The following is a 14,100-nucleotide window of genomic DNA, read 5'->3' on the forward strand; positions in this document are numbered from 1 at the left end:
CAGGCTTCTGCCCACTCTGTGGCTTCATAGAATAAATGTGGTGTGGACATAACAATGGGAACAATAGACACTGGGCGCTGGGGACCACTACAGGGGAAGAGCCAGGGTAGAAAAAACTACCTATCACAGGCCAGCACGGTGGTTCATGCCTGTAATCCCAGCACCAAAGGAGGCCGAGGTGGGTCGATCACCTGAGGTCAGGAGTTCAAGACCAGCCTGTGGCCAACATGGTGAAACTGTCTCTACTAATAAAACAAAAATTAGCCAGGTGTGGCCGTGGGCACCTGTAATCCCAGCTACCCAGGAGGCTGAGGCAGGAGAATTGCTTGAACCCGGGAGGCAGAGGATGCAGTGAGTTGAGATCATGCCACAGCTCTCCAGCCTGGGCAAAAGAGCCAGACTCCCGTCTCAAAAAAAGAAAAGAAAAGAAAAGAAAAACTTCCTATCAAGTACTATGCTGAGTACCTTGGTGACAGGATTATTCATACACCAAACCTCAGTGGCACGCAATTTACCCATGTAACAAACCTGCACATGTACCCCCTGAACCTAAAATAAAAGTTGAAAAAAAAAAAAGAATAAATGCAGTGTCACTATTATGACTAGAAAAACACCCTTCAGCTTATCTGTCAGTCTGTCTGGTTGTCTGCCTGTTAATCCTTTAACAATGAATGCAGAGTGGAAGTGTATCATTTGGTTAGCGCTCAGGATCTGGAGCCAGACTGCCTGGGTTCACATCACACCTCTACCAGTGCTGTGTGATCTTGGAGAAGTTACTTAACCTTTCTGTGCCTCAATTTCCATATCTGTGAAATGGGGCTAATAATAGTACCAAACTCAAAAGGCCATTGTAGAATTAAATAAGGGCTTGGGAACCACGCCTGGCACATAGTGAATGCTCAATTATTTTAAAACAGATAAAGTTTTAAAAGGCAGGTGTGGCACTCCATGCTAATGTGAGTGTCAGAATATGACTGGGTAAATTGTCCCTGTGTGGGAGACAGGGTGAGGCTTGGTGATCCCAGGTATCACTGCCCTCTGTGACCAGATTGTGGCTAGCACACAGGACAGTCAATGCTACCCCGCAATCCCCCAGCCACAGACCTCCCATCACCAGGTCAAAATAGCCCTGTCCTCATCACTCGTGACTCTGAGACTCAGACTCAGTGCACCTTCCATGGCCAGAGGAACAGCCTCCCACTCACCAGCGATCCTGCCGTCAATGGGGGCCTGCGGCATCGCGGGGAAGGAACAGACCCCCTGGGTCCTGCAGCCGAGCTCTGCACAGTGACATAAGTTGAGGGACTCCTCCTTGCCAGGGGTCCACCTTGCCAGGCCAGGGTCATCCAGGTGGCCGAAGTTGCTGGTAAGCCCTGGGTCTGGTGGCTGCAGCAGGTGGCCCCTTCGGGTGTCCATCTGAGAGGGGCCAGTCACCTCTGCAAGCAGATGAGCACCAGTGGTAGCAGGCAGTGGGCCCCAAGCCTCCCCAACTCAATCCCTCAATGGTGAGCCTGGGAGCCCTGTGGGGCAGCACTCCTGATGCTCTTTCTCCAACCAGCCCCTGGTTAGAAGGTCAGGGAGGCAGTGGGGGGCAGTGGGTGAGGGCCAGACAGCCTAAGTGCTAACCCCAGCTCCCACACAAGTAACAACCTGTCAAGCCTGTTCCCTCATCTATGAAAGTGGCTGCAAAGCCAAGCAGTGACAGAGCCAGGTCTAGAACCCAGGGGCCCTGTATCCCACGTCCTCTCCATTTGCCCAACAAGTATTTATTGAGAGCCTTCTATGAACCAGGCATTGTTCTAAGAATCTTGAGCATATATCGCTGAGCTCCCAAAAGCCCCTGCCCTCAGGGAGCTTATATGCTAGTTGAGAGCAGGGGAGATGGACGATTAAAATAAAAAGGAAACAGAAACAGTATACAATATGAGGTGAAAAAAATAAATCACCCTAAGGCAGATAGGGAAATCTGGGAAAGGAGCAGGGGTTGCCACTTTAGAGAGGCTGCTCAGGCCTCCCTGACATTAGCATTTGAACAGACCTGAAGGAGGTAGCGGAGTGAGCTCTGTGGGTATCTAGAGCAGAGAGGGGATGCCAGGCAGAGGGAACAATAAGTGCAAAGGCCCTGGGGCAGGAGCGTCTCAGGCGTGTCCAATGAACAAGAGGGCCCCTGTGTCTGGAGCAGCAGGAGCAAGGGGGAGAAGGCTGGGAGGGGAAGGCAAGGGCAGGAGTCAGCGGAAGAACTGCACTTGGACTCCGAGTGAGAAGGGAGCTGCTGGAAGATGCTGAGCAGACAAGTGACGTGACCTGACTTCTGAAACTCTCTGTGCTGTGGAGAATAGATCATAGGAGGTCAAGAGCAGAAGCAAGGAGACCAGTGAGGACGTTCTCCAGAGGCAATGGGGGCTGGAATGGGGCAGCAGGAGAGGAGTGAGAAGAGGTTGGATTCTGGACAGATTTGAAGGTAGGGCTGACAGGATTTGTGGACAGTTGGGATGAGTGGGGGTGGGGGTAGAAATCTAAGATGACATCTGAGCAATTGGAAGGGTGGAGGCGGGGTTTGTGGGGCTGGGGAAGACTGGAAAGGGCAGGATATCAGGCATTTGGTTTAGGGGCTGGGGGTATTGAGAGGCCTACTAGACGCCCCAGTGGAGGGGTGGGGCAGGCAGCGTGGGTGCACATATCTGGAATTTGGAGAGGTTGAGGAAGATATATATTGGAATCCTTGGCACCACATGGTGTTTAAGACCCAGGATCAGATGAGATTGCCCAGCATCTGAATGCAGATAGAGACGCAGAGAGGGGTACCCCAACATCTAGAAGCAGGGGAGAAGAGTAGAAACCAGAAGAGGAGGTCGAGGAGACACCAGTGGGGTAGAGGAGACCAGGTGAGTGGGGTGTCCTGGAAGCCAAGGGAAGAAAGAGTTTTGGGGGAAGGAAGGAGAGGTGACCCCCAGGGTCAAAGGCTGCAAGAGACCACAGTAAATCAGGACTGAGACTGGCCATGGAATGGACATCCTTATTTTCAGGTTTCTGGAGACCTTGACAAGAGTGGTTTCCACGGAGGGCTGCAGAGAGGAAATTGAGACATGATACAAACAACTCTTTGCTGGAGAGAGCAGAGAATGGGGAGGTGGGAGGCAGGGAGGGTGCAGCACAGAGGAAGGGCTGCCAGGAGCGCCCCAGAGCAGGAGGTGGGGGCGGGGCGGGAGGGGAGCTTGCCCACACTGGCCACCTCTTTCATTGCTTCGCCTTGAGGATGTCCTGCCCTCCCAGTGAGGCTGATTTGAGGGAGGTACTCCGAGCACCACAGAGAGCTTCCTCACCTTCTGGGGGGACAGGAGAGTGCTGGGTGGGCGTCTTCAGCCTGAAGGCCCCTCCAAAAAAGGGCCCACACACCAGGGCTCGCCGCTGGGTCTTGATGTACTGGAGCAGCTCATACAGGACGTCACCTGGAGGTGGGTGGGAGGGAGGGCAGGCTGCTGAACAGGCCACGTGGGGAGGGCCAGCCTCGTCCCCCTGCAGCCACCTGCCTCAGGGCGAGGGCTGGCATGTCTTGTCACAGCTTCATGCCGATGGCAAAGGGGTTCCTGCTGCCGCTAACAGGAGGCTGGGCTGGCGATGGGCAGGGACGCTGCTGCTCCCGTGGTGGATGAATTTTAGAAAGACATCCTTTCCTGCCGGTAGACGCAGCCGCCTCCAGGGCATGCAGCTTGCAAGGTCAGGCTGCTTCTCAACCCTCGCACACACCCTTGGCTGAGGGCTTGTGCACATGCATAAACTGTACAACTGTACCTCACGTTCCTGGGAGCAGAGACAGTTCTAAGGCTCATGGGATTCCAAGCTTTATTAAAAGTCTGCCCTGCCTTCTAAGGAGCAAAGCTGTCTTAGCCTCTTCCTAAAAGGCAGAATGAGCAGCTGCTTCAATAAATGGTTGAGGAAAGGAAAAGCCAGGTGCGGTGGCTCGCACCTGTAATCCCAACACTTTAGGAGGCTAAGGCAGGAGGATTGCTTGAGCCCGGGAGTTTGAGACCAGCCTGGGCAACATGGATAGACCCTGTCTCTACAAAAATTTTAAAAATCAGCTGGGTATGGTGTGCATATCTGTGGTCCCAGCTACTTGGGAGGCTGAGGCAGGAGAATCACTGGAACCCAGGAGGTTGAGGCACAAGTGAGCTGTGTTCACGCCACCAAACTCTAGCCTGGGCAATAGAGTGAGACCCTGTCTCAAAAAAAAAAAAGCCAGAATTGGGCTCTGTCCTTGGTCCCAGAAATCTCCTTTGACTCATACCTTGGGCTAAGGTGCTGATAGTAGGGAAGGAAAGAGGGGATCTGTGGGTAGAGAGCCAATCTGGGGATCCCAGGCAGCCAGAGGGATACAATGTAGACAGTGGGCACTCGAGGACCAGGAGTGCTTGTAGGAGGGTGGAGAGACGAACAAGGGCATGAAGGGGACCAGCCCCAAGCTCACCTGCTTCCCCGCTTTGCCTCAGTGCAGGACCATCAGGGCTGTGGGGAAGCTGGAAGCCTTGTCTCTCTGTCCCTGCCCTCGCCTCCCCTCCCCTCCCACTAGAGCTCTTGAATCCAAGCTCTTAGAGAGACGAAAGTTCCAGCAGCTGCTACAGGAGGCTCACAGTGGGAAGTGGGTGATAGAACTTGGGATGTCAGCTGGGAGCAGTGGCTCATGCCTGTAATCCCAGCACTTTGGGAGGCCAAGGTGGGCAAATCACCTGAGGTTGGGAGTTTGAGACCAGCCTGGCCAACATGGTAAAACTCCATCTCTACCAAAAATACAAAATTAGCCGGGCGTGGTGGCAGGTGCCTGTAATCCCAGCTACTCAGAATGCTGAGGCAGGAGAATCGCTTGAACCTGGGAGGCAGAGGTTGCAGTGAGCCAGGATCGCGCCACTACACTCCAGCCTGGGCGACAAAGTGAGACTCCATCTCAAAAAAAAAAAAAAAAGAACTTGGGATGTGACATGAGACTGGGCTGTATGTGTTAGGTATAAACAGGCAAATCAGCAGATTTCAGAACGTCTCTTTGCCAAATATACTGTGGGCCTGCTTGGCCAAAAGACAAGGAACACAGAAAACATGAGCGAATTCTTAAGAAAAAGACACCAAATCAGCACAAACAAAAGAGCCACCTGAAAACAAGCCACACAAGACTCAGATGCAATTCTAGAGGTTCCTGGAAGGCCCTGCTGCCCGCTACCACTGGCCACCCTCCCTCCCACCACCAGTCCCTCCCCACAAACTCCCTGCTGCTGGAACACCATCATCTGACATTCATTCCTTTGCCCTCAGACCTAGTTTCTGGTTAAAATCAAAAGTCATATTGGAAGTCAAGGCTTTTGCTGTTACCACCCATTTATACCTCAGTGTGAATGAATATTTGATCTTTCTCTAGTTGGTTTTTTGTTCAGTAGGGGTAGCGGGTGGGAGGCAACAGGATGGAAGTGGATAGAGGAGACGAGGGCCACAGATAAGAGGAAGAGAAAGCGAGAGAGCAGAACAGGCCCCTACAGCTCTGAAAACAAGTGGTCAAATGGACTCCCTTGCTGAAGGCCTGCTCTAGCTAGGAACCACCAGATACACACGTATGCAGAGGGGCATCTGCAGTGCCGGAAATGAGCATGATTCCCCAAGGAAGACCCCTCCATCTCCCTCCCTGGGCGACCCGAGGGTACTTGGGCCATCCTGGCCTACCAGGGTTCCCGCTTAGAGGAAAGCCTGTGCGTTTCCCTGACCTGAGCTGGGCGCACGGTGCCGGAAGTCGTCCTTGGTGAGGATGCAGAGGGCGCGTCCGTTCATCTCGAACCCGTGCTCTGCGGTGCATGGCAGAGAGTACTCCTGCTCTGCCCAGCGCAGCCAGTGCAGCACGTCCTCCCTGCTCCACAGTGCGGGCTGGATGCCTGCAACCAGCAAGGACCAGTCCCATCACTCCCCGTCGGGCCTCCTCAAAGAAGCCCACCCTGAACACTTCATCTGAGCAGATGCTCCCCTGTCCTGGCCCCCAACCCCCATCATCTTCTGTCGCTGCCACCTGTTTCTTTCCTTCCTAGCACCTTACGTTCTTTGTAATTACATTTTACATTGGATAGAATTATATGTTCGTGTTTATCATTATGTATGTATCATATATGTATTCACTTATTTATTGTTGGTACCTCCCCACCACCTGTTTTCCAATCATTCATTCAACAAGTGTTTAACGAGAACCTACTATGTGCCGGCACTGGACCAGGTGTGCTGGAGCACACTGTTATGTGTATTCAGCACCTAGAACAGTGCCTGGAACACAGTAGGTGCTCAAAAAACACATGTTGAGTGAGTACTTGAATGACTGAACAACCCAATGAAAGGGGTGTTACTGGCCAGGCGCGGTGGCTCATGCCTGTAATCTCAGCATTTTGGGAGGCCGAGGCGGGCGGATCACGAAGTCAGGAGATTCAAACCATCCTGGCCAACATGGTGAAACCCCATCTCTACTAAAAATACAAAAATTAGCTGGGCATGGTGGCATGCACCTGTAGTCCCAGCTACTCGGGAGGCTGAAGCAGGTGAATCGCTTGAACCCGGGAAGCGGAGGTTGCAGTGAGCCAAGATCGTGCGACTGCACTCCAGCCTGGGCGACAGAGCGAGACTCCCTCTAAAGAAAAAAAAAAAAAGGAAGGGATGTTATTGTTTCCCAAATGAGGCAGTGAGGCTCCCAGAGGTTAAGTGACTAGCCCACACGCATACAGGCAGCATGAGGCACAGCCAGGCTGTCTGGCTATTGAACTTTTCTGCTCCATTGCGCCAACTTGGAATCAGGTTTGCTCAGGGAACAGCCCAGGGGACAAGGGAGCCTCCTACACTCACCTTCAGTGCATGTGTTTTTATTTCTGGCAGTAGCCAGACAAGTGGCTGCTTATTCTCCCCACGTTTCCACTCTGCCTGGGACTGCTACGCTCCTAATGCCAAGTTTTGGATAGTGTTCAGCAGGGCTACGTTATGACTTTATGAGCCCTTGACACATTTGCCTTTGTGGGCAAAAAATATTTAAAATAGACTGAGCGTGGTGGCTCCCACCCGTAATCCCAGCACTTTGGGAGGCCAAAGTGGGCAGATCACTTGAGCCCAGGAGTTTAAGACCAGCCTGAGCAACTTGGTAAAACCCCGTCTCTCCAAAAATACAAAAAAGAAAATTTAGCCGGGCATAGTGATGCACACTTGTGGTCCCAGCTACTTGGGAAGCTGAGGTGGTAGGATCGCTTGAGCCCAGGAGGTCACAGTGAACCATCATTGCTCCACTGCACTCCAGCCTGGGTGACAGAGTGAGACCCTGTATCAAAAAAATACATAAATTTAAATCCTATTTTATGACTGCACTAGTGTAAAGACTCAGAGCTCACTGGGTTCAGTTCTACAGGTAAGAAAGTTGAGGCAGAAGAGAGAAGCAACTGTCCAAGGCCACACCTTGGCAATGATAAAGACCAGACCAGCCTCTGCTCCCTTATACTCAAAGCAACACAGGAAATGAACTTAATTTTAACATTTAAAACAAAGGAGATCTGCATTCTTCCTTGTTCATTCATTCAGCCAATATCTAATGAGTACCAGCTTGTATCAGTCACCGTGCAGGGCTAGGGACACGGCACAGAACCAGGCTGGCAGGAGGGAGGAGCCCCACCACCAATAACTCTAACGATAGTCCTCCCGACGGCACACAGGGAACGTTCACTGTGCTGAGAAAACAGAAAGCAAGGCGCTAGAGCCCAGTTTAAGAGTGAGGAAAGGTTTCCTTTACTTCTATTTTGGGACCTAAAAATGAGTAAGAGAAAAGAGTAAATGTCTGAAATTGCCAAAAAAATTATTTAAGGCAGGAAAAAAGAATACATGTGAGAACTGGCCTCTGTGGTACTGCATGTGACAAAGCCATGCAACTAAGATCGAATGGTCTTATGCTACGATTGGCAAGTATCATTGGAAAAGAAGGTGGAGCCCAGGAGCAAGTAAGTGTTCATGCACGCACACACGCGTGCCTATGTGTGTATGTATATTTTGTAAAGTTAATACATGACAGAGGCAGGATTTTAATTCAGAGGGAAAGGATAGTTAATCTAATACGGAAAAAAAAAAAAAAAAAAAAAACCTGACTCTCCACCTGGAAAAAAATACATTTGGGTCCTCACCTCCCACCATTCACATTCACAAAAATTAATTATAGGTAGATTAAAGGCCTAAAGAATAGAACAATACAAATCTTAATAGAAGTAGAAATCAAAAACCAAATGCACTCAATAAGAGCAGAGGGGACCTCAACCATGACAGGAAACGCAGAGGCTGTAATAAAAACGAAACACACATTTGACTACATTAATTTTCTGTGTTTGCTGCAAAAGATACCATAAACAAAACTAAAAGAGGATAGATTTCGGGGAAATATTTGCAATGCAGATGACAGATAAAAGGTTAATGCCTACCATAGGTCAAGAGCATCTGTAAACTGATTTTTTTAAAGACAAAAAAAATCTTTCCAGCAATCCCAGCAAAGCAGGATTTCTCAGCCTCAGCACTATTGACTCTTTGGGACTGATAATTTTTTGCTGTGAAGGCCTATCCTGTGTGTTGTAGGATGTTTAGGAATACCCTGGTCACTATCCACTCAATGCCAGCCTAGTTCTAACAACTAAAAATGTCTCCAGACACGGCCAAATGTCCCCGGGGGGAAAGGAGCAGCAAAATTGCTGCCAGGTGAGATCCCCTGTGGCACAGCAAATCCACCAATAAGCATGTGACAAGACATGTCACCTCAATAGTCAGGGAAATGTACCATCAGAGAAGAATAAGATATTTAATAGCAGGAGTGCAGGGAAAAGGATGCCTTGCTGGTGAAGATAGGAATTTAGAGCCTCGATGGGAGATGAGTCTGGTGATACATGAGACGCCAAAAGCTGACTTAGTGTAAAATGTGGAGGCCACACGATGGGCAGATTCCTGAGGGGTCGAGGGCAGGCCTCCACAGCCAGCCAGGGCTTCCGCGGCTAGGGTGTCAACCGCCAATTGCATTGTACCTGAACTCATATTTTTTGTGTAGTTCCCTAGTTCACCATATTGGAGGCGTCAGCCTGAAAATTCAAAACTGTGATTCCTGGCCTGTTGTGGTGGCTGAGGCCTATAATTCCCAGCAGTTTGGGAGGCAGAGGAGGGAGGATCATTTGAAACCAGGAGTTTGAGACCAATCTGGACAACATAGTTAGACCCTTGACTCTACAAAAAAAAATTTTTTTTTAATTAGCCAGGCATGGTGGTGCATGCTTATAGTCTCAGCTACTCAGAAGGCTGAGGAGGGAGGGATTGAGCCCAAGAGTTCACGGATGCAATGAGCTATGATAGTGCCACTGCACTCCAGCCTGGGCAACAGAGTGGGACCCTGTCTCTTAAAAAAAAAAAAAAAGAAGAAGAAGAAGAAGAAAAAGAAGAAGGCCGGGCGTGGTGCCTCACGCCTGTAATCCCAGCACTTTGGGAGGCCAAGGCAGGCAGATCACAAGGTCAGGAGTTTGAGACCAGCTTGGCCAACATGGTGAAACCCCATCTCTACTAAAAATAAAAAAATTAGCCAGGCACAGTGGCACGTGCCTGTAATCCCAACTACTTGGGAGGCTGAGACGGGAGAATCACTTGAACCCCAGAGGTGGAGGTTGCAGTGAGCTGAGATCAAGCTACCGCACTCCAGCCTGGGTGACTGAGCAAGACTCCATCTCAAAAAAAAAAAAAGTAAAAACATACAACAACAACAGAAAGCATAGATGATGTTGCCAGGCCAGCTGTAAATAATGTGACCTAAATGACAGTACCTCAGTTTCATCATCAGTAAAACCAAGGATGATGAAAAAAATTGTACTGTCCACACAGGGCTGTCACAAGGATGCTTTCAGATAACCCATTTAAAGCAGCATCTGGCATGTGGCATGTGCTTTTTGACACACATAGAGCTATAAATATCAATTAGGTAATACACGTAAAATGCGTGGCACAGGGTCCAACACCTGGTGGGTATTATCTAGGGCGTCAATCACCCTCAAGAAGTCTCCCTGACCCAGTTGCCAGGATGAGAGTAACTGGGGCTCCCCTTCCCAATGTAAGGTGAATGTGGGACTTCACCTGCAGATCAGCCCCCGGCCTCTCCCTCTCTTGGCAATAATCCATTGCATTTTCAGTTCTTTCCCATTAACCATCTTTGTCTCTCAAGACTCCAGGCAAATGTCACCTCACTCTCCCGGCCCAGTGGCCTGCTAACTGAGGATTTCCAGCTTGGCCAGCTCCCGACTCCCAGCTCCCAAGGCAGATATGGACAGAGTCCCCTGGCTGGGGCAGCAAGAGGAGCTGCCTGTCCAGGACACAATTGGAGGGCTCAGGTGTCTCCCTGAAGAGTCAACACTGTGTCCCCTACCTCCTCCCAGAGCAGGGCTACATGTGGGGGCTCCCCTCCACCTCCCAGCTATATCACGTCCACTGCCCTTATCTGTGGACATAGCGCTTCTTTACATAGTCACTGAATCCCCAACTAGAATGTAAGCTCCAGGAGGCACAGACTTTGCCTGTCTCAGTCACTGTGGTCTCTCCAGCCCCTATAGCAATGCTTGGCACATAGTAGCTGCTCAATAAAAATAAATTGCTTAAATAAGTGAGTTGAGCAAAGCAGTGTGGGGTCACCCCCAGGGCCTCCTTGCCTGCCCCTTCTCCAGCCCCTGACTCCCACCCCGACCCCGACTGGACCTCTCTTCCCACAGCATCCCTTTTACTCTCTTGCTGAAGAAACTATTGTTCCCAACTACCAAGCCCATCAAGTCAAAACCCCTCTGTCCTGGTTTCAAGACCCCTCAAAGTGCCCCTCCCCACCTGACCAAAGCTATTTCCCACCACTTCCCACCACACCCCTGCAGTTTACTGGGTCTAGTGAGCTCCAGGAGCCACAGAGCCTGACCAGCCTTTAGCAACCAAATCAGAATGCACAGCTGGCTTCTCCCTACCTTGCAAGATCCCCTTGCAGGAAGAATGCAGGAGGCAGTTAAAGTGCTTGGCCAGTACCCTAAAAATGGGAGCTATCATCACCTGAGGCTAGAGGCAGTTTCTCAAAGCAAATGACAGCTGTGGGGTCTGAGGGATGCCGATTCAAATCCCAGCTCCACCACTTTACTGGTAGGTGGCTTTGGACAAGATAATTCACCTATGGCCCAGTTTACACAACTGTAAGGCGGAGATAACAAAAAAAGCTACTTTCCATGCATACTGAATATATTCAATCAGATAATAAATACGGTATGCTCATCACAATACCTCGTCAAGAATAAAAACCCAACGAATGAATGGCCTTTATTCTGATGATCAGGATGCTGATCATCAGACCCCAGCCTGAAAACAGAGAGACTAGCTTGCTTCTCTGCCATGATGACTACGGTTTATCAATTATCATGTCCTTAGTTTATTGTGTGTCATGGTGTCTTCAGAGACTCCTTAAATCTGTCACCCCATTGCTTGGCCCCATTGTCTTGGTCGATAATCCTTTTCTTGGTAATCACACCAAGCTTTACGGTCATCACCACACTGTCGGGGCAGGGCCAGTGCATACAGTTCACGTTGTGTACTGCACAAAGATACCATCAGAGGAGGGGAATGGGAGGATGGAGGTGAAATCCAGCTGGGACTTTGATTGGTTTCTCCCCAAAGGAGGAGTCTTTCCAGTTTGCACAAAGATGCATATGGTCTAGCCCAGACCCTGCATTTAGGGAGGGGAGAGGTTCTTTATCCTCATATTAATAGTTCTTGGAATTCCCCATCGTTTGTTTGGGTCCTTACCGCCACATTCCTTTTCATTGCCAGGTGATGTCACTGTCAGTACTCACACGTTCCAGTGAATTAGAACATTCGCTTTTAATCTCCATCCTCCCATTCCACCCCACCTCTCTGGTGTTTTACACCCACATCCATCTAATTTCCTGCTTCTCATAGGCCATGATCTAGGGCAGCATTTCTCAAACCATTTTGACCTCAACCCATGGTAAACAAATAACATTTTGTACCCACACACGTATATATAAATAGCCTAAACAAAGTAGTCACGAATCTCAGCTACCTTTACTATTTATAATGCGCTCTGATGTGTTGTTCTATTTCAATTTTTAAAAATATTTATCTTGGTCCACTAAGTGGATTTCACTTCCTTAGTAAGTCTTGACCAGCACTTTGAAAATAAATAAAATGTGGTTCTCAAACCAGCAGCATCAGCATTACCCAGGAGTTTATTAGAAATCTGCAGAATCTCAGGCCCCATCCCAGACCTACTGCTGAACCAGCATCTGCATTTCAACACGGTTCCCAGCAGATTCATGTGCACATTAAAATCTGAGAAGCCCTGGTCTGGAATACCGGGAAGCCACAACTGTTAGCGCTGATCTATTAAATGAAGTGCCCAGGAACTCTCTCACATGTGAAGGATGTGAACTTCAGCATGGGCACCCAAAATCTGTTCAAGCTTCCCAAAGGCCCATTTCTCCTGCTTTACACTTCCAGGGAGTCACAGAGAGGTGTTATCCCTCTCCTTGCGACTCTGAATATAGGACACGGCACTCTACGTCTCTTCCCATGGCTTATTTACAGCTAGGAGCTTTGAAAGTCAATTTCAAAACACAAAGAAGTCTCATTTCCTCTGCATCCAAAGTGAGAAGTTCACAGACCTTTTCTCTGGGGAATAAGCTCCAGGGAAAAGAAGAGACGCAGGACCGAGAAGTAAGAGTCCTGGGTTGGAGGCCTAGTCTGGCCATTAGCATCACAGTTGACTCTTGCCCTCCCTGAGTCTCAGTTTCTCTGTCACTGAGTGAGGCCATGGTGGTGACCATCTCTGAACTGCCTCCTCTCAAAATTCTCCCAAGTTGTCCCTTGAGGGCGCATCACCTCCTCCCACTCCCCTGTGACATCAGCCCAGTTCTGAAAATGGTCCTAGAGTCTGCACTGCCAGCTGTCCCTGCCCTGCAGCTGCGTCCCCCCATAGCTCCTGACTCACTCTGGCCTTGGGCAGACCCTCATGGCCATGGACCAGGGATGGGGAGGTGAGAATCCTCTTTTGTTCCCCATTTCCATACAGGGAAGCATAGTTGTGAATCTCCGTGAATCCCACTCCTCCATCCCAGTAGACCTCCCGACCCTTGCCACAACCCTGGACATCACGGTTGTCCTCAGAGTGGACTTTCCACTGCTTTACTACACATCTTTGTCAGGAAAATCGGCACAAAAAAAGTGAGCTCTACAGGAAAATAACTTCCGTGCTCCTCTTAGCATCAACTCACAAGGCTAAACAAGATCTGTTTTGTTTATTCACTTCCTGCTGAGGCAAATCAGTCCTGACTACTAAAATGGAGGTTGGAGGTAGGGGAGGGAATGGGGTGGGTGACGGGGAATAAACATCAGAGAGATGGGCAGAGATGGAAACCCAGCTTCCAGAAATTTAGGAAACTGGGCTGAGATCACCCCCAACAGGGCTGAAAAGTTGAACCTTCATTTGGTGTCAGCAGTTTGCTTGTTTGGGATGCTGTTGACAGGAAAATGAGTCATTTGGCATCCCCTATCTTTTAAAACTGTCAGGTGTTTACTAAGGGCCAAAACTGTATTGTCTGAATATTTGCAGATGTTCCAATAAATATGAGTCATGGAATCTAAGATGACAGGTATAGAAGATGCTGCTGGGGCCCTGCCCATAGGCCCTGCCTCTCACCTCCACACTCTGAAGGCTGCCGAATGCCCCATCTGACTCTGCCTTGGGCTTTTTCTGGCTGCAGGAACCCCTTAGCCAGTGTACAGGGTAACTTGGAAATGCTGGAGAGCCAATACCCCTGGAAACAGCATTCATGCTGTCATGGAAGGGAAGTGAGTGGATAATCCCCTTACCCACTGGTTGGAATAACTTAGGATTCACTGTCCCCAGAGACCCCCGTGGTGCTAACTGGACCAAAAGAACACCTTTGGGATTTCCTTCTCTTCTCTGTCTTTCCTCCCCACTCCTCACCAGTGTTTTAGGGTCTGCTCCTGGGGAAATCTAACCCAAGGCAACAGAACTGGTAG

The 14,100-nt window shown here is 49.7% G+C and overlaps 1 protein-coding gene across 9 annotated transcripts in view; it reads right to left on the bottom strand.

Annotated features, from left to right (window-relative positions):
- ETV7 (ETS variant transcription factor 7) overlaps positions 1-14,100 on the bottom strand; it is a 33,930-nt gene that overhangs the window by 15,890 nt on the left and 3,940 nt on the right. For 5 of the 9 annotated variants that reach the window (XR_010157697.1, XR_010157696.1, XM_063812408.1 and 2 more), the window contains exons 3-5: positions 5,748-5,912; positions 3,324-3,449; positions 1,206-1,436 (exon numbers count right to left, since the gene is read on the bottom strand). Coding sequence is in view for 7 of the 9 variants with exons in the window: in XM_063812408.1 (XP_063668478.1) it covers positions 1,206-1,436; positions 3,324-3,449; positions 5,748-5,912 (522 nt within the window). In the remaining 2 variants the exon portion in view is untranslated. The remainder of the gene's footprint in view (positions 1-1,205; positions 1,437-3,323; positions 3,450-5,747; positions 5,913-14,100) is intronic. The other 4 variants (XM_063812409.1, XM_063812410.1, XM_003950817.4 and 1 more) reach the window with 1 other exon arrangement.

The sequence above is a fragment of the Pan troglodytes genome, chromosome 5 (assembly GCF_028858775.2).
Source record: "Pan troglodytes isolate AG18354 chromosome 5, NHGRI_mPanTro3-v2.0_pri, whole genome shotgun sequence".
Lineage (NCBI taxonomy): Eukaryota > Metazoa > Chordata > Mammalia > Primates > Hominidae > Pan > Pan troglodytes.